Below are 18248 nucleotides of genomic sequence, written 5' to 3'. Positions count from 1 at the left end.
AGACACTATATGGGGATGAGATTTCTCATAATTAGATTCCAATGAAGGTGGGTCCCCAGAAGTTGAAGCCTCTCTTTCTCCCTCTCTCCTCCCTGACAGCCTCCCTCAACACACACACCCTCATGAAGACATAGAAAGAATTTCTGGGCCAGGAGGAGGGTTCACACCAGCCAGCTCTCCATCTTACAAGACCCGGCTGCCATAACTGTTGGGTAGATCCTCTGTGATTTAAAATGCCTGGTCTGTGGTGTTTTGTTACAGTATCTGGAGTTAACTGAAACAGATTCTCAAAACCGTCAGTCATTAGAGGAATAACATTTAAAATCACACAGTGAGATTGTTAGTATTCAGGCATCTGTACTGGCCTGCCGTTGGGGTTCTGACAGGATACATCCCCAGCTGCAGTCACTAAGAGCACCATCTGAGGGCATTCACTGTGTTCCCTTTTAAAAGGGCCCTGCCCACCTCCCATCTTCCTCTCTTTCTCTCCGTCTCTCTGTCTGTTCTCTCTCTCTCTCTCTCTCTCTCTCTCTCTCTCTCTCTCTCTCTCTCCCACTGCTCCTGTCCCCAGAGGCCAGTCTCCTCCCCCCTTCCCCCTTTTTATGATCCCTTTACTCACGCTCTGCCAATTATCGTCTTTCTCTCATGCTGCTTTTTAAATCACAACAGACATACCACCACACACCCTTTAGAATGGCTAACATTGAAAAAATAGATAATACCAAATGCTGGCAAGATGCAGAGTCACCGGAGCTCTTGGGCATTGCAAGTGGCAATGAAAACAGTATATTTATTTCTCCAAACCCTTTTACAGTATCTTACAGAATAAAATATACTATCATGTATGAATCAGTCATGTCAGCCGTGGGTATTTACCCAGGCCGAGTGAAAGGAAGCATCCAGACAAAGATGTGAGCATGCACAGCAATCTGAAAAACATGAATAGCATCCCCCACAGACTACATAAAAACTAAACAAAGAACCCTCAGGCTTTGTGGGCAGCAAATGCGTGAGTGAATGATTGGCACCCACTGAGGGTCCTGTGGCCAGCAAGCAGAGGGATGGGCTGTGTGGTCACTTTGGAGATGGCAGAATGGTACCAGGGCAAAGAAACCACACATGGAAGACTACTTCCTCTCTGATGCAGTTTCTGATGTAGAAAAGATAAAATGACAGTAACAGAAAGTGGATCGGCTGCTTCTAAAGGCAGGGCTCAGAAGGCTGGGACATCGGGTGAATGGCTTGTGACTGCATATGCTTGTCAACCGTCATTAAGTTGTACATTTAAACTGGGACATGCTAGTTATCCTTCAATAAAATTACAGAAAGTATCATTATTATGATTTAAGTTTGCTATCAGACAGGAGGAGGGGACATGGAAGTGAGGACATGGAGGGGCCAGATAGTCCAGTAGGTCAAGAGCTCAGGAGATGAGCATGGATGCTCAGGATGCTCCAGAGAGAACAAATGGGGCCTAGAGGAAGGCCTTCATGGAGGGGTTACCTAAGGTAGAGGCAATTAGGCCCCAGCTACTGTGAAGATGCCCCCACCACGGGAGTGGGACATGTCCCGGAGGCTGTAGGACAAAGGAGATATCTGATTGGACCCCCACTGTAAGACTTATGAGTAGGCAAGGGAACAGGTGGACTGGAGCTGGGTGGAGGGAAGAGCCTCTAGACCCCTCACATCAGACACTAGTGCCCCAGGTCACTCCTAGCTCCACCCACTCACTTGGGAGGGGTGGCCTGTCCTGTCCAGACTAAGCTCCAGAGTCCCCCAAAGCAGAGCTGTCCCACTATACCACCCAAGGCCATCCCTGCACCCCTGAATCCATACACCCCTATTATGTCTGCATCTCTGCACCCCATGCCTTGCATCTCCTACCACAGCTTCTCCTCCAGCCACGATGGGCCCAACTCAGATCTTCAGCTGTTTCTCTCTCTGCAGAAGGCACGAAGTTTCACATGACAGAATGCTCATGGCTCCCCGAGGATGACCAGAGATAGCCTGAACCTAGGAACCAACCACAGGCTTCTTCCCTTGGGCTTGGGGTGGAGGTCAGAACTAGAGCTGTAGGGATAGCCTGGCCAGGATTCTCTGACAAGAAACTGAATTCACTTCTCCCTCACGGGGCTCCGGTCTTTGGGTGATGACCCTGGGCCAAGTGGAAAGTAGACAACTGGGCTCACTGAGGCCTTAATGCCAAAGAGCATCTGGCTGGGAAAAGTCAGCTTTGTGGGGGGGAGGGGCGGGCTGGGCAGCCACTAACTATCCACATATAGCCTCAGTAAATAGACTGGGGGCTACTGAGGGCTGGTCTAGCCTGGGAACCAAAGTATTTTCACCACAATTAAAGGCTCATCCAGGAATCCACAGGCACCCAGAGCACACCCCCCCCAAAAAATACAATTCATACAGCTGTCAAAATACACTGAGCAAAGCAGAGGTGGGCTCAGAACAGATCCCCATCTGGTGGGGTCAAAGGTATCAGTCCATGAGTGCATGTGAGCAGGGTAGGTGTGGGGGGGAGGGAGTGCCACCAACCCACAGTGACAAAGGCACATGGAAGGATCTGGGACTGCTGCTCCTCCAAGGGTGGCAGGTCCTGAGAAATGGCTTGGGGAGGCAGAGGTGACTAGTTTGGGGTACCATGGGGTACCCCGGCACCCTCTGTCCTCAGTGCATGCTTCTGGAACAGGCTGTAGAGTATTCTCAGTGTGCTCTTGGCATCCTTGTTCACAATATCTGTGGGCAGAGGGAGCAAGGCAGCCTGTCAGGCTAGGCTAGGGAGGACCATTTGTCTCCAGGGATGCAGGAGGGTCTCTTCTCTCATCTGGGCTTCCCCTGCATCCATGTTCCCTCCACCAATAGTGACTGGATGTCTGGCTGCTCTGAACACTCATTCCCAGGGGCTTCAGTCTTGCAGACATGGTAGCCACATCCCCCCTCCTAGAAACCCTCACAGTCAGTATCTCTTTATGGATCAGCAAGAAGGGGGACCCCACTAGCAATGCTTGTCCCTCTACTCCCCACAACTGCTCTCAGTCACATCTCAGGCAGGTCATCCAGGCAATGAGCAGCCATGCACTCACCTTCAGGGTTGATAGGGTGGTTGAGCAGGCCTTCATCCTTCAGCAGCTCCAGGGCTAAGGTGACATTGTGCAGCTATGATGATAAAGCAAATTGAATGTCAGCCAATGAGACCCTGGGCCCAGGCACCAGGCCCATGCTGTCACCAATGGGATCTGTCCTTGCCCACGAAAGGTTTGAATCCCTGAACCACAATAGCAATCAGGGCTCACCCAGTGTGTCTCCTTCCATGCCCTGTGAATGGAGAGCTCACTCCTTCACACAGAGGCCCTCATCTGCACACAGCCCTCAGCAGATGCCACATGCTGAACAAGTAGACATTGCTGGCGAGAAAGACCCTCACCAAGGAGATTCTGTGGGAGGTGTGTGTGTGTGTGTGTGTGTGTGTGTGTGTGTGTGTGTGTGTCAGGGCATGTTCTGGTGGAGATGACACTCTACATGTGAGCTGCTGGGTGAGGGGACCTTGTCTCAGATGGGAGCCAGGGCTTGTAGGTGATTGAATCCCCAGAAGGTGGTAGCAGTCTTTCTCTGCTGGAGGGCTATCAAAGGAGTAGGGCCATGATTTGAAATAGGAACACTGGGAAGGTGGGTCACTGGCCCACAGCTCTACGGGGCTAGCCACCCTCTGGAAGGTCCAGACCAAGAGGAATTAGGCTGAGTAAATGCAGACCAGAGCACATGGCTCAGGCCTGCCTCTGTGTTCCCAAGTCCCTCCCCACAGAACATCCTGGGAAAGAGGACTCCCCACTGTTGATACATTCTCACTAGGAGTGCGACTCATCATGACACAGGAAGCAAGCATCAGAAAGAGGGAACTCCAGCTCCCTGCTTTGCACCTTGGAATTCCACTCTGAATGCTCTTGACAAGATGGCATCTCCCGGAGAGTGATCCCTAATGTCAAGGAAGAGATATCTGTGACCAGATGGTTTGTTTGTTTGTTTGTTTTATGCCTCAGCCTCTCAAATAGCTGGAGTTACAAGCATGCACCAGCCATTGGGTCTCCTACACTGCTGTTTCTTCCACTGGCTCCCTCCGCTCTTGGACTCTGAGCAAAACAGCTACCATGTTCCCCTCACTTATTCCAACTCAAGGTCTGAAACAGGTTATGACATTGTGGGGTTGAAAGCGGACTGTGACAGGGATGTTGGATGCCTGGGTGCTGCCCTGGCCTGTAACTGCACTTGTTTTATTTTTACATTTATTTATTTATGGGGTGGGGAATGTATGCCACAGCACCTATGTGGACGTCAGAGGACACACTTGCAGGAATCATTTCTGTCTTTCCACCATGTGGGTTCTGGGGATCAAACTCAGGTCATCAGGCTCCGCAGCAAGCACACTTAACCGCTGAGCCATGTGGCCGGCCCATCACTCTCATATTTTAAAAATACTTGTTGATCATCAACAATTCTGGGCCATATACAAAGCCCAGAATCGGAAAAATGCCTGTCTCAGGGAGTCCATGCTAGAGGGTGTGTATGAGCGAATCAGAGAACACCAGGCTTCCCTTAGCACACTTCCTCTGCAAAGCTCATGAACCAAAGATCTGGTCAGGCTCCTGAGAGGCCCACTTCACCCTCCCCAGCCTGTCCTTTGCTTCTGAACAGTTTGAGATGATGAAGAGAAAGCTCAGTGCTCTGCAGAGCCAAGAAAGGCCAGGACCCAGGAGAGGCATTCCCATCTTCCTGAGAGAGATAATTGAACGTGGGAGGAAGCTAGAGCTTCCTTGCTCTGGCGCTTTGATTTCTGCAAAGTATATGGCCACCTCTCTCCGTGTCCCTAACTTTACTCCAGAAATGAATGCTGACATCCTCGAATCTACACTGTAGTCAAGGCCGCTCCACAGGACAGCCACCTGGGGTTCCTTCCTGCTTCCAGCTAAGGACCTGTGAGTATTCTCAGTCATTTTCCTTCCCCAAGTCTCCTCCACAAGCCCCAAGCTTCCTTCTTGGGCTTTGAGTTAATATCATGCTTCTGCATCTATTCCCTTGAAGGCTTGGAAGAGAATCTAATGGGTTCCCAAGTTAGCCACGAATGCTGGACCTCTGTGCACTAGCCTGATCTGTATCTGGGGTTTGGAGCATGTGAAGTAGCTAGCAAGCACGAGCCTTGAGTCCCAAGAAGCCTGGCTGCTGAATGACATAGACAGGGGTCCACATTGCTGAGCCTGGGTTCCTACGTTGCCTGCCTCCCCCCAAAGACTCTTCTCATGGTTCATCCTTGACGCCTCACTTGATGGGTGCCGGTTTGTCCCACACTATGAGCCTCTCATAGGCTCACCATGCTCCTAAGAAGGGCTCAGGGATGGATTGTTCCTCAGGGCCACACTTGCATCAGGAATCTGTGTGGTCCCAGGGGAGCCTGCCAGACTCCAAGACTTCAGTCTTTCTCTGTAATGTGGGAACATAATTCATCCCCCCTCTTCCTGGGGTACAGAAGGGCGGACCAGGGAGACCAATGCCAAGGGACCTGGGAGAAGCTTCATCCAGGGGACCTCTGAGGAAATGAGAAGGGAGCAGAGGCTGGAAGCTAGGGGAAACATCTAGCAATGTCAGGGCAGGTAAGGCCAAGATGCTTGATGCTAAACTCTGGGGACCAGCCGGGGCCTTCCAATGTGGCAAGACAGGCAGAGAGCAGAGTAGGTGGAAAGCAAAGGAGTCTGGGAAGAAGGTCCAGACTGGGGAGGTGGTAGGCCCCTGGGAGGACCCAGACTGCAGATGATACATTCAAGGACACACTGGGCCCAAGAGGGGAGGGATAGACATCATGACTGGGATTTTACTTCAGGAGGAAAGGTCACTACCTAGAGGAGTCCTAGGATTGGGGGGGGGGGGCATGGAAACAGGTTAGCTGGGTCCCAGGCTGGTTACCAACTGTCTCCACTCTAGCTTGTCTTTTGGTTGCACCTCCATCACCCTTCTCAAGGATAACCTGAAGCTTGGAAGAAATAGAAGCCACAGAAAGTGCAGGGCAGGGGACCAGAGAGGTGTGACTCTTCAAGCTTCCTCCCCGATGGGTCTCCATGCTACTGCTTACTGCTTCGTCCCTGCACAACCTGCCAGTGGGTAGGGCAGTGCTAGAAACCCATTTCAGAGAAAAGAAGCCTGAGACCAGCAGTTGAGAACCTGGTCTTTGACCCAGCAGGAAGTACTCCTTCCCTTGCTGGGGTTGGGGTCCTTATTTGGAAGGTGGTGGGAGTCTTCTCCCTGGGCAGGAAGTCTCTGGAAAGGGCTTCTTCAGGGAAGAGCCTGAACCAAGCCCAGTGGAGACAAGTAAAAAGTTTGGATGCAGAGCCTGGTGGGCAGAGAGGAAGAAGAGGGAGGGTGCCGGGGCCCCTGTGGAGGAAAGCAGGGAGGCCCAGCCACAGGGGGCACATTTGGAGGGAGCATACCCTGCCACTTAGTCTCTTGACTTCCTGGCTTGTCACTCTCTGTTCCTCCTGGGGTCAAACTTAACTTCCTGTCTGGATTAAAGCTGTGTCTTTTGGCAGCTCCAGGCTCCAGGGTCCATGTGAAATGACTTGCCTACCAGACCTTCCCTGCCAGTCCCTGTGGCCATCATGAGCTGCAGACCATTCCCTAAAAGTGTTCCTGAGCAGTCCCGGGTCTGCTTCCTCACTTCAAGGTACCCTTCTTCCTCTAGTCTGTAAGACAAACCCCCACCAGCACCACTCTCTGGCAGTCCCTGCCGGGCACACCAGAAGCCAACGCCCTGCCTTGATGCCCTGGAAGGCCACAATCTTGGGAGCACAGCTGGCAGAGATAGAAGAGCTTGAAAGCCAGAGTTGTGAGTGACTATACTGTGTCCTGGTCAGTGTGGCTTGTCATGAAGCAGACCCTTGGAGAGTGGGGAGTGGGTGGGTGAGTGGGTGGTTAGGTGATTGTGGGAGGCAGATGAGTAGATATGTGGATAGACAGGTAGGCGAATGAGTATATGGATAGATGCATAGAAAAATAGATGGGTGGGTGGGTCCATGAATGGATGGATGGGTCCATGGATAAGGGGGCAGATGAGTGGATGGATGGATACATGGATGGATGGATGGATGGATAAATAGGTACACAGGCATTGGATGAATGGATGGGTAGATAGGTGGATGGTGTCGATTGATGGGTGAATGGATGAGTGGATGGATGGATGGATAAATAGGTACATAGGTGTCGAATGAATATGGGTATATTATTAATTGGCAGGTGGATGGTGTCAATGGATGGGTGGGTGGATAGATGAATGAATGGACACATGGATGGGTGGATGAACTGAACAGGTGGGTTACTGAGTGGGTGAATGGGTGGATAATGGGTGAATGAGTGAGAGATGAATAAATGTGTAAATAAGCATATGAACAAACTTTTCTTCCACCTTCCTCACAGCTTGGAATTGAATAAAGACTGTCAGGCCAATGCCATAAATCTGTCCACCCTCTCCCCATGGAGGGAGACCTTGGAAGCTTACCATTTCTGTGGGAGAGCTGGGAGTGAGATAGAATTCCTTCAGATGCAAAAAGAAGCCTTCCAGCTGTCCGATCAGCAGGAGTAAGATGACTCCATCTGCAAACTACAGGTGTTGTGTTTCAGTCCTAACCATCCCCACAGCATGCTGTGAATGCTTGGTCCCCAGCTAGAAACTTTACCGGGTGAGGCGTGGTTCTAGGAAGTAGATTACTGGGAGTGGGTCCTTGGAGGGTGCAGTCTCCCTGGCCCCTTCCTACTGGGCTCTCTGCTTCCTGTCCACCAGGATGTGTACAGCTGTCCTCCACCAGGCACTCCTGGCATTTGTCACAGTGACATAAAAGGAACTAACACACTAAAGAAAGGAACCAGGGCTCCCATGTGGGAGAGGCTGACATTGGAGGGGTTACATGTTATGTGAATTGAAGGAAGTTGTAGTACCTCTCTGAGTCTCATGTTCCTTCCAAGAAGTGGGGGTGGCATTCCCAGCGACATGGGGCTGTCTGGCTCTTCGAGTACATTCAATTAGAAGAGCTGTTTCTAAACTTTCTATGGAATAGTCTCATGTTTCTCTCTCTCTCTCTCTCTCTCTCTCTCTCTCTCTCTCTCTCTCTCTCCTTTTGTGCAGGGATGTGTATATGTGTAAATACCCATGCACATATATGCATGTGCATGTAGAGGCCAAAGAACAATCTAGAGCATTTATTATTCCTTAGGAACAGCCTACCTACTTGGGGATGGAAGGGGGCAATCTCTCACTGGCCTGGAACTTGCCAAGTGGACTAGACTGACTGGCCGAATACCCAGGGATCCCCATGTCTCTGCCTACCCAGTACTGGGTTTAATTATGTGTGCCAGGACCTGGAAACATGACTCAGCAGTTAAGACCACCTAGAACCCACAGAGCAGCCCACGAGCATCTGTAACTCCAGTTCCAGAGAGTCCAACACCTTCCTCTGGCCCCTGTGGTAATCATGCACACATGTACTACAGGTACATACCTGCAGGCAAGCACTCATACCTATAAAAAAAGAAATGTGTGCCACCACAGCCAGGATTCTGACTTGCCAGGCAAGCACTTCACCAGCTGAGCCACCCCCATCATGTCCATTTTTAAATGACAAGTTATTCTATGAGCTACAGACACATGAGTGAAAACAGAGATAGTATAAAATTCTGCCATCAGGACAGGCAGAGAGAAGCACACAGGCCCATTAATATTTCTGTCTGTTCTGTCTGCATGCTCTGAGATAACGCTGCCGTGAGCATGCCATATGCTAATGTAATCCTACTGAATCTCTTCAAAGATACAAAGCACGAGATTGGATGCCGCAGAGAGACGCTGTACGGCCTTTAATGGAATTTCCCCCGATTAAGTCAGTTTGGATGTTATTAGTTTGGGTGTGGAAGCTTCTCTACTGCTGTCCTCAAAACATAGCTGGGAAAACCTAACTCTGAGTCTGCTACCGTCCCAACATGTCTAAATGTCATCCTTGCTCACTCTTTCTTGTTTTACCAAAGGAGGGAGAGATGAGGGAAGTAAGAAAACTGAGATGTCCTCCTATGTCTCACAGAAAATACAGTCAGAGGTGGGCGTGTTGCTTAGGGAAAGCAACAGTGAGTCAAATGACAGATACTAAATGACACTAAATAGCAATGCTCCCCAACTCCCAATTCCAAGAGGTGGAATTGCTCCCATTTTATAAAGCAAGGCGCCTAAGGTTCAGAGAAGTCCAGTAATTCACCCAAGGTCACACAGCCATATGGGAGTGTCCTCAGAGCCCAGGGGCACAAAGTGACAGGCACTGGATGGAAACACACACGAATCCACCCCCACTATGTTGCCACTGTTCTTACAAAGCTCATGTGAACACCTACCACGCACAGTGGCTATGAGCATATACCTGAACCCCAAATGCCTCAGTTCTAAACTTAGGACCACCCCTTAATTACTGTGCAACCTTAGGTAAGTTGCCTAGTCCCTCTGTGTCTTAAAAATCTCATCTATTGAATGGGGTTTTATCAGTTTTCACATGAGGTGTGGGTATTGCAGAGCTGATGGCAGGGAAATCTTGGCTCCAGTCAGAACAGGTACCAAGAGCTTTCCTGTTTGGCCCCAAACTTGGGAATATGTGGCCTGGCCCTCCCTAGCTAACAGCCACCCACTTGTCCCTGAGAAGACAGCAGCTGTGACCAGTTCTGCATAGACCTTGAGACAAGGCCGATAGTCTATGGAGGTCTGCCCAGTGTCCACCAGACCCCATCATTACTCCATGGGGCCCAGGCAATGTCAGATCTCTTCATTCCCATCCCCTTGTGTTGTGGGAACGCTACAGACACAGTGGAATATCTGTGGGAGGCATGGCTAGGTGAGGCTCTTTGGATTTCTGGGTTCTGCTCCCACCTTAGGACAGCTAAGTTTGTGTCCTCACAGTGGGCTAGGCCCTTGGGGCTCAGGACAGAGCCCACTGAGGGTGGTGCTGTGTCAGCGTCTCCAACACTCCTGGCACCAACCTCATAAAGGGACCCCTTATGAATCTCAGCACTACATCTGAATAAACATCATCACAGGGGAAGACCCTCGCTCTGGCTTCAGTATGCCCTAGAGTATCCCATGCCCTAGGAGTCACTTTGATAAATGAGTAAAAATGAAGCCAGCAGTAGAGATGGCTCAACCTTCATGGCTTCCCACAGGCCCCCAGCCCAGTGGTACCAGGGGCTCCCTGGGGCAATACTGCCCGCCAGCAGCACACCCCACTAGAAAGGGCCCCGAGATCTCTGAAAGCGATGCCTTACTTCCAGTCACATGGTAAGTTTCTGGGGCCCAGGAGCCCTCGTCCCAAGTGGGGACCCAGAAGTGTCCATACCTGTGTGTCCAGACTCTGCACAGACAGGCCCAGACTCTCCACCTTCTGGTTGACAAAGCTCACAATGGCCTAAGACAAAAGAGCAAGGACCTCAAGACCACTCAGGAACCCTCATGCCACCTCAACCTGGGGTGACAGAAAGCCTTCCCTTCTATCAGCCAGCACCCAACCAGCATGGGAAGCTTTGATCTCCCCTACCTCTTTGACGGTGTGCACTTTCTCCGGAGCCAGCTTAAATAATTCATCAAAGGTGTCCTCTGCCGACCAGAGCGATAAACAGCTCATTACAATGCTATCTTTGCACCAAACAGAATGTTTTCACACAAAAGTTTCTCAGAAAAAAAAAAAAGTCCCATGGAAGTCACAGCTTGATCTTCCGGTTCCTGAATGAAACAGGCCTGGGTCTGGGACACATGGCTCCCTGGCTGGGAGAAGCCGGGGCTTCCCTCTCTGTACCTCCATTTCCTCTGGTGAATGACACCTGCTAGGCTGGGTCATTTTAGAAATCAAAATGGGTGGTGAGCATGCATCTCAGTAACTAATGTGGGATAAGTGGGTGGGTAGGTGGAGGATGGTTGGGTAGATATATATCTGGCTGGCTTGTGTATAGATGGGTGAATGGGATAAATAGGTGTGTGTGTATGACATAATATATATATTATATATATATATATATATATATATGGTATGTATATATATGAATGATGGATATATATATATATATGAACGAGGGATGTGTTGTGAGATGGATGGATATATGTGTATTTATGAATGGATGGATGGATGGATATATAGATGAATGAATGTATAGATGGATGGATCATTGTATAGTTATATAGATGAATGGATGGATGAGCGAAAGATGAGTGGGTGGGTAAATAGATGGATAACTGAAAGAAGCGACAAATGAGTGAATAGTTTGTGTGCCCAACTGAGGAACAGATAAGTGAAAGAAGTAATGGCTGGCCCTGACTGGTGAACCGCTTGTCACCTTAGCAGCAGCCATGTTATTGCACTCATACCATTGAGAGTGCTCCATGTGCGAAACACACCCACAGATTACCTCCTATTGCTCTCACACCAGCTTAAGAGGTGGGCTCCAGATGAGGGAACTGAGGCACAGATGGGTTAAGGTACCTACCCACGCCTACATGGCTAACAAATGAGGGAGTCAGCAGCATTTGGCAGTACCACCGTTCAGCCCTCATGGTGTGGACTGTGGGTCTCTTCCCATAAGAACAGTACTAAGAAGTCAGCTAAAGGCCAGGCAGACAAAGGAAGGACAAATTCATGAACAAATCCTGCCACAGGAGAGTAGCAGACCACGGTGGAAACGGTTAACTGCTCCATCACAATTCCTTTGACCCCCATCAGAAAGGAAAAATTTTCCTTCAGTTACCAAGTTACTTACGTGAAGGCTGGTCCTTGTGTGAGCTAGAGGAGAAATTGCAGGAGACAGAAAAGCAATCAAAGAGTTAGCAAAAGGTCTGCAGCTCTCTCATCACCTAATGTAACAAGCTTGGTGCCGGCAGGTGGCGAGGAGATGGGCTCATTTTCCTGGGCAATCAAGGCAGAGGAGGTGCAGAGACTGTGTGTGGAAAGCAAGGCTAACGCTTTCCTGCACACACACACCTCAGAACACTTGGATTCTGTGGGGCTGAGGATGTCTGGGCTGGGGGGAGTTCCCTGCACAGGGCTGGGGGTCTCTGCAGCCTTCTGGGGATTGAGAAGCAGCAAGCACGTTGGGGGCTTCCTTGGCCCAGCACCCCCTGCACCTCCCACCTGGCCAAGGCCACCCCACCTGCATTCTTCTGTGAGCTGCTCCACCAGCTTGTCTGACTTCAGGCCGGTCTTGGTGCTCTACAGCAGGGAAAGGGAATGGTGTGACTCCAGAGGACCCCCAGAACCAAGCCTACAGGGCCAAAGCAGGGTAAGAGAACCTAGCATTCTCTGCTTTGTCCCCATCTCAGGATGCTACTGCGAGCCAGCTTCACTGTCCATTTTCCCTGTGATTGTTGAACCCATGAGGACGGCACTATGGGTGCCTCATTCCTAAGACACCCAAGAGGGATGCGTTCGTGTTTATGTGTGTAAATGATTATGTGTTATGTGAATGGACACACAATGGTCACCTCTGATTTTTTTCCCATTTATTTTTTAGTGTGCATGTGCGTGCATGCATGTGCACATGTGTGTGGGGCAGTACACACATGCCATATTGGACATATGAAGGTCACAGACAAGCTTCAGGAGTCAATTCTCCATTCCTACCATGTGGGTCTCAGGAATTGAACTCAGGTTGTCAGGCTTGACAGCAAACACCTTTACCTGCTAGGTTATTCTTGTTAGCCTTACCTGATTTACATAAGTTTGTAAGAAAGCCGAGAAACTGCTCAGTGGTGAACTTTAAACAAAGACTTGGGAAAGATGGTAATGGGTTTGACAAAGCCCAGCTGGATACAGCTGGTTTTGCAAGGCAAGTAGAAGGAAACACACACACACACACACACACACACACACACACACACACACACCATAGAACACAAACTAGTACTGCCAGAGAGAAAGGGTTTCTCAGAAGAGGAGACAGTATGTGTTAATGGGTGACAGATGAGAGACATGATACTGAGAATGACCATGGAAAGACGGCCACCTGTGACCCAGGAAATACGGGCACCAGCTGACCTCCCTCTCATTGTGCCTGTCCCTGCCTCTGCTAGGCAGAGCTGGCTGCTGAGAGCAGTACTGGCTGGCCAGGGCCCTCCTCCTATCCTCCTTGTCTCTGCCAGCCCAGCCCTCAACTGCTGCCCTGATAGGATGTGATGTTCCTCATAATCGCTGGGGCCACTCCCCATGCAATGACCCCTACAGCTGCAGTGGCATGGAGCATTATGTTTAGATGACCCCCCACCCCACCACCTCACAAGCACCTCAATGTGGATGACTTCCACCTGGACATTGTCTGGAAGGGGCAGTTCCGGCTGGAAGTGTTTGGCCAGGGCCACCAGGAGATGCAAGGTGGCCAGCAGGTCCTTGTTGAAGATAGCTAAAGAGGAGAAAACAGAAAGTCATAGAGCTGAGGGGCCACCAAAACCTGCAGACACCCTCAGAATTGTCCTGTGCGGACCACTGAGGTCAGTGTGTGTGTGTGTGTGTGTGTGTGTGTGTGTGTGTGTGTGTGTGTGTGTGTGTGTGTGTTTCTGTGTCTGTTTTTCTGCCCATTTTTCTATCCCTCTGCCTCTGCCTCTGTCTCTCTGTCTCTCTGTCTCTCTGTCTCTCTCTGTCTCTCTCTCTCTCTCTCTCTGTGTGTGTGTGTGTGTGTGTCTTTCTGTGTCTGTTTTTCTGCCCATTTTTCTATCCCTCTGCCTCTGCCTCTGTCTCTGTCTCTCTGTCTCTGTCTCTCTGTCTCTCTCTCTCTCTCTCTCTCTCTCTCTCTCTCTCTCTCTCTCTGTGTGTGTGTGTGTGTGTGTGTGTGTGTGTTTACCAAACTTTCTGAAGGGTGGATGGGAAGCGTGTGTACACAGCACACTCATTTGTTGATAGGCAGAAAATTAATGAAGCCAGACTCTGAGCACCATTTGACCAGCTGAGAAGTGTGGTATGTTCTTAGACTCAGCAGTGGCTGTGTCACTGGGAAGCCATTATCCTTAGCTGCACTGACTGCAGTGATCCTCCAGGGCCATGTGTGTAAGTCAGTTTCTTTCCCACCAGACACCTGACTCTGTGTCCAGCTTTTGCTCACACTATGGGCTGCCTGAGGCCTCTCTGTCCTTCCCAGCCCCCTTGGTTCTTAGGTAGATGAGTGTGTTGATTATTAAGTGAGAAGCCAGTGCAGACGGTCACCTCCCCTCTCAGGTACCAGCCTGGTTCAGCCCCACATACTCTCCACACTCCACTTGGCCTGTTGCTCTTCAACCTGCAGACTCTGGTTGACGGCCTCCAAGATGACCCCTAGCTTGCGCCTCTGGCTGGCTGAGGTCAGAGAGATTTCCTCCACTTCCAGCTTGAGGGCTGCCAGCTTCTCTGAAAGCAAAAGAGCAGTAAGGGCCAATAAGTGTCCAGCAGCTGTCAGAGGGACCCTCTGCCATGAGGATAATGCCACCTCGTTAGAGTGGGACACATACTGTTGATACTGAGCCCTGGGCAACCCCAGAACCCTCAACCAAGCATACTCATTATCCAAGAAGGCCCCATCTGTTGTCGATGCATTACATTTGTTTATGCTGTGGAACATTTACTTAACAATGCAAAGATATATTGCATTCCTTTAAGTTGCATTTGTCTAACTCTGTGAAGCTGTGTTACTTTGCCTGTCTAAAACACCTGATTGGTCTAATAAAGAGCTGAACAGCCAATAGTTTATCTGAAAAGAATAGCTGGGGCTGGCAGGCAGAGAGAATAAATAGAAGGAGAAAAAGAAAGGAGGAGGAACAAGGAAAAGGGGTAAGAGTGAAAGTAATATTACAGAATTAATAAAAGGAAAAAGCCCAGAAGCAAAAGGTAGATGGAATAATATAAATTAAGAAAAGTTGGCTGGGAAGAAGCCAAGCTAAGGCCAGACCTTTATATTTATTTGGGAGCTAGGTGGCAGCCCCCCCAAAAGAGCCAGAAGAGAAAAAAAAGCAACCAACTACACCCATCTACATGGAAAATGGACCAACAGGGCACATGGACTATGTATGTAAGCAATTTGCAATCCTTTGTGCCATCCCCTCTGGCCCACCTCACCTTGATCATTCTACCCACACCTTGGGCTCTGCATTGCTGGGCCATGCCATCCCCACAAGGCAGCACACCTGCTTTCTCCACTGAGACCTGGGCATATCGTTCTGTGTCTGGGAGCCTTGGTCTCACCCATAGCCAGGGAGAGGAGCAGTAATGAACTGTGCAGAAAGCTGATAGTGCCTGCTCTCTGAGAAGTACCCAGAGCCTAGAGGATCACTCTGGAGCCCATATGCCAAGCTCCACAGAGTAGTGGCTTGAGGAGGCTTTGAATATGCTGGTTCAAGGACCCTTTTCCTTGCACAAGACATCTGTAGACCAGACATGGGTAGGAAAACCAGCCAGAAGCAGAAACTTGACCTGACTTTGCACATCTCTTCCAGGCACACTGGGACCCGCCAGATAAAACCACCCCTGCTTCCCTGCCTATGGAATGTCTCACTCAGGATAGCCTGGGTCCTTCCAGCAGCACAGGACACACTGAGGTCAGGGACAGTTGAAGTCCCACCTCCTAAAGTCATCAGACACTTCATAAATGCTGGATAGGTCACAGCATGGCAGAAGGAGCAGCAGCCCAGACATTAGACACTGGCTGGCACCATAACTCTGTCCTGCCATGCTCGAGTGTGGGCAGGTCTCCACTTCTGCTTATGTACAATCTGGAAAGCCATAAAGGGGTCCCTTCCCCTGAGGCTTTGGTGGGGGCTGAGGCAGGAATCCACTTGAAGGGCCAAAGGGGGATACTTGGCCCCAAAACCCCAGGAACAATTGTTTAGGAAACACAGATGGGGTAAAGTGGGGCCTGGCCTCTGCTTACGGAACAGGTGGTGCAAAATGAGTCCATCAAACATGTCCTCCTCCAGGCTGCGGACAACGATGTGCTCTGGAAGGAGTGTGGTGTTGATCCACTCCATCAGCACCTGCCAGTCACAAGAGGACAGCTGACAAGGGTAGGAGTCACCTGGCTAGACTCTTATCTCGAGCTAAAGTGACCTCTTCTACCTGCCAACTACTACCCGCTCTTCAAGGCCTGGCCAAGTGGTACTTCTTCCAGAAAGTTCTCCCTGATCTCCCTGGGCATGTGGAATCTGCTCTGAGCTCCCAGAGATGTTCCTCCTAAGTTCTCCCAGACACAAGCCTGAACCCTGGGGGTCTGTCATCCTAGGATGTGGTGTTTTGGTACCTTGGAGTTGTCATCATTGTAACAAATACCTAAAACTGGGGGCATGGCCGTGGAATTGGGTGATGGCAATGACTGGCAATGGGCACTTGGTTACACAGCCTAGGCTGCCCCAAGAGCAGGTTGTAGAAACATGGAGGCCATAGGTGATTTGGGTGATGTCTCAGAGGAAAGTAGGGTATGATGTTGGAATTGAGGAAGGTGGTGCTTGGGTGGGGTGTGAACAGGGGTGTGGTGTCTATAAGTCTGGGGCACCAAGCCTGGCTCCAGAGACTTCAGGGCTGGGCATGATGATAGTGTACCTTCTGCAGTTCTTCAAACTTGGGGTCCTTCCGAGAACTGGGAGGCAGGTATTTCTTCTTCTCTCCTGGAAGCAGAGGTGTGTGTGATGTGTGTGAGTACCCTGAGGGCCCCTGGAAAATACCTTACTGCAGGTCACTCACTGAACCCAGACCCTGGGGGGAACCCTAGCCCCACCTCTCACTCACACTTCCTCATGAGCACTGGGAGTGCACACTTAAGCTCAGAGTCACCCCTTACCCTGAAGGTCATGAAGCAGATGTGTAGCATCTTCTGGAATCCCTACATATATCTGCTTAGAGTGGGGCACAGCTCAAAGGAGCAAAGGACATGCCAGGCTGAAGGGGGCATCACCTATGCTGCCAAGCAGCTCTGGCCAGGATGTAATACCAAGGTCCCCTGTGCCCTCTTTGGCTTCACCACTCCCTTCCCTGAGGCCTTGGTCAGCAGGATCCCCACATTTTAGATTCATAGAACCCACAAAGCATCAGGCCCAGAGGGGCTTTGTCAGTCAGCTGACCTCCATGCACGTGAAGAAATCGAGTCAGCACATGGGGCTGACTTGCCTAAGCTCATAAAATATAACCTGCCATGTGACCCACATAGATGCTAGATCTCCCAAAACCTTGGAGTATACCTACCCATGATGGTAGAACAAACAGAACATTGCACTCATGGCTTGGGGTTGACTACTGATAACATGAGTGAATTAGTGAATGAAGGAAGAAGTAAGGGAGGGAGGGAGAGAACGAGGGAGGGAGGGGTAGAAGGAAAGAGAGAAGGGCAAATATGTAGATGCTGTATGGATGAAAGGATGGATGGATGGTTCATGGATGAGTGAGTGGACAGAAGATGGAGAGGGTGGATGGTAGCTGGATAGATAGATGGCTACATGGGCAGTCCCCTGCTCATTCTAGTGAGAGTCACACACTCTCTCCCTTCCCTGATTCAACAACCCTGTCCCACCAGGACCAGCACCTCGTGGGAGTTCCTCCTCCGTGGGTTGATCCACCTCCTTTGGGAGCTGCAACAGGTTGTAGAGGGGCTCTGACTCCATCTTCTCCCTCGCCTTCCCTGGAGGAGACAGGAGACAGAGCGCATCACTGTCCCCAAGGTCCAGACTCACCACACACTCATACTTTGATTTAGACTGGTGGCCATGGAGGATGAGAGTGCCTCCCTGAATGGACAAAACTCCAAGAGCCAAGCAAGGGTGAGGTGAGGGGCCTGGTGGAGACATCTGAAGCCAAGACTTGCAAGGGTGGAGACGGTGCCAAGCTTAATCTTGATTGTCACAGTGGCAGAACCTAGACTCACCTGTGGGATAGGCAAGGCTCTGGGCATGCCTAGATTCCCTCAGTGTAAGAGGGACAGCACCATCCCAGGAGCTGGTCCTGGGCTGAATGAGAAAGGAGAAAGTGAGCTGAATACCATAATTTGTCTCTCATCTTCCCGATATATTTTGACCAGTTGCCTCATGCCCCTGCTGCCATGACTTCCCTGTCACGAGGGGCTGTACCCTCAAAGTCTGAGCTGAAGAAGCTCTCCCTTCCTTCCTTAAGTTCCTTTTGTCAGGGTATTAACTTAATAATACACAAGCCGAGGGCAAAGTCTGGGCAGAGGTTTGGTGAGGAAGT

General features: G+C 50.4%; 1 protein-coding gene across 1 annotated transcript; it reads right to left on the bottom strand.

Annotated features, from left to right (window-relative positions):
* Window positions 1-761: 761 nt before the first annotated feature.
* Parvg (parvin gamma) lies at window positions 762-18007 on the bottom strand. Its single transcript, XM_035440801.1, has 13 exons — window positions 17929-18007; window positions 17590-17685; window positions 16614-16678; window positions 15949-16051; window positions 14292-14432; window positions 13340-13455; window positions 12211-12269; window positions 11821-11843; window positions 10608-10666; window positions 10410-10478; window positions 7547-7648; window positions 3093-3165; window positions 762-2745 (listed from the first exon to the last, which is right to left on the bottom strand). The coding sequence occupies exons 2-13, from the start codon at window positions 17666-17668 to the stop codon at window positions 2636-2638; spliced, it is 999 nt and encodes a 332-aa protein (XP_035296692.1). The 5' UTR covers window positions 17669-17685; window positions 17929-18007; the 3' UTR covers window positions 762-2635.
* Window positions 18008-18248: the final 241 nt, after the last annotated feature.

Source organism: Cricetulus griseus, chromosome 2, assembly GCF_003668045.3.
Source record: "Cricetulus griseus strain 17A/GY chromosome 2, alternate assembly CriGri-PICRH-1.0, whole genome shotgun sequence".
Classification (NCBI taxonomy): Eukaryota; Metazoa; Chordata; class Mammalia; order Rodentia; family Cricetidae; genus Cricetulus; species Cricetulus griseus.
The sequence above is the reverse complement of the archived record's forward strand: the minus strand, read 5'-3'. Positions and strand labels throughout refer to the sequence as shown.

What these genes read in the sequence shown, in the direction of transcription:
- Parvg (XM_035440801.1), bottom strand. Translation starts at nt 17,668, where the DNA reads ATGGAGTCAGAGCCCCTCTACAACCTGTTGCAGCTCCCAAAGGAGGTG. An exon ending in TGGAAGTCATCCACATTGAG is followed by an intron (nt 12,270 to 13,339) that starts GTGCTTGTGAGG and finishes TCCCTGCTGTAG; the next exon opens with AGCACCAAGACCGGCCTGAA. An exon ending in CCACCCTATCAACCCTGAAG is followed by an intron (nt 2,746 to 3,092) that starts GTGAGTGCATGG and finishes CTCTGCCCACAG; the next exon opens with ATATTGTGAACAAGGATGCC.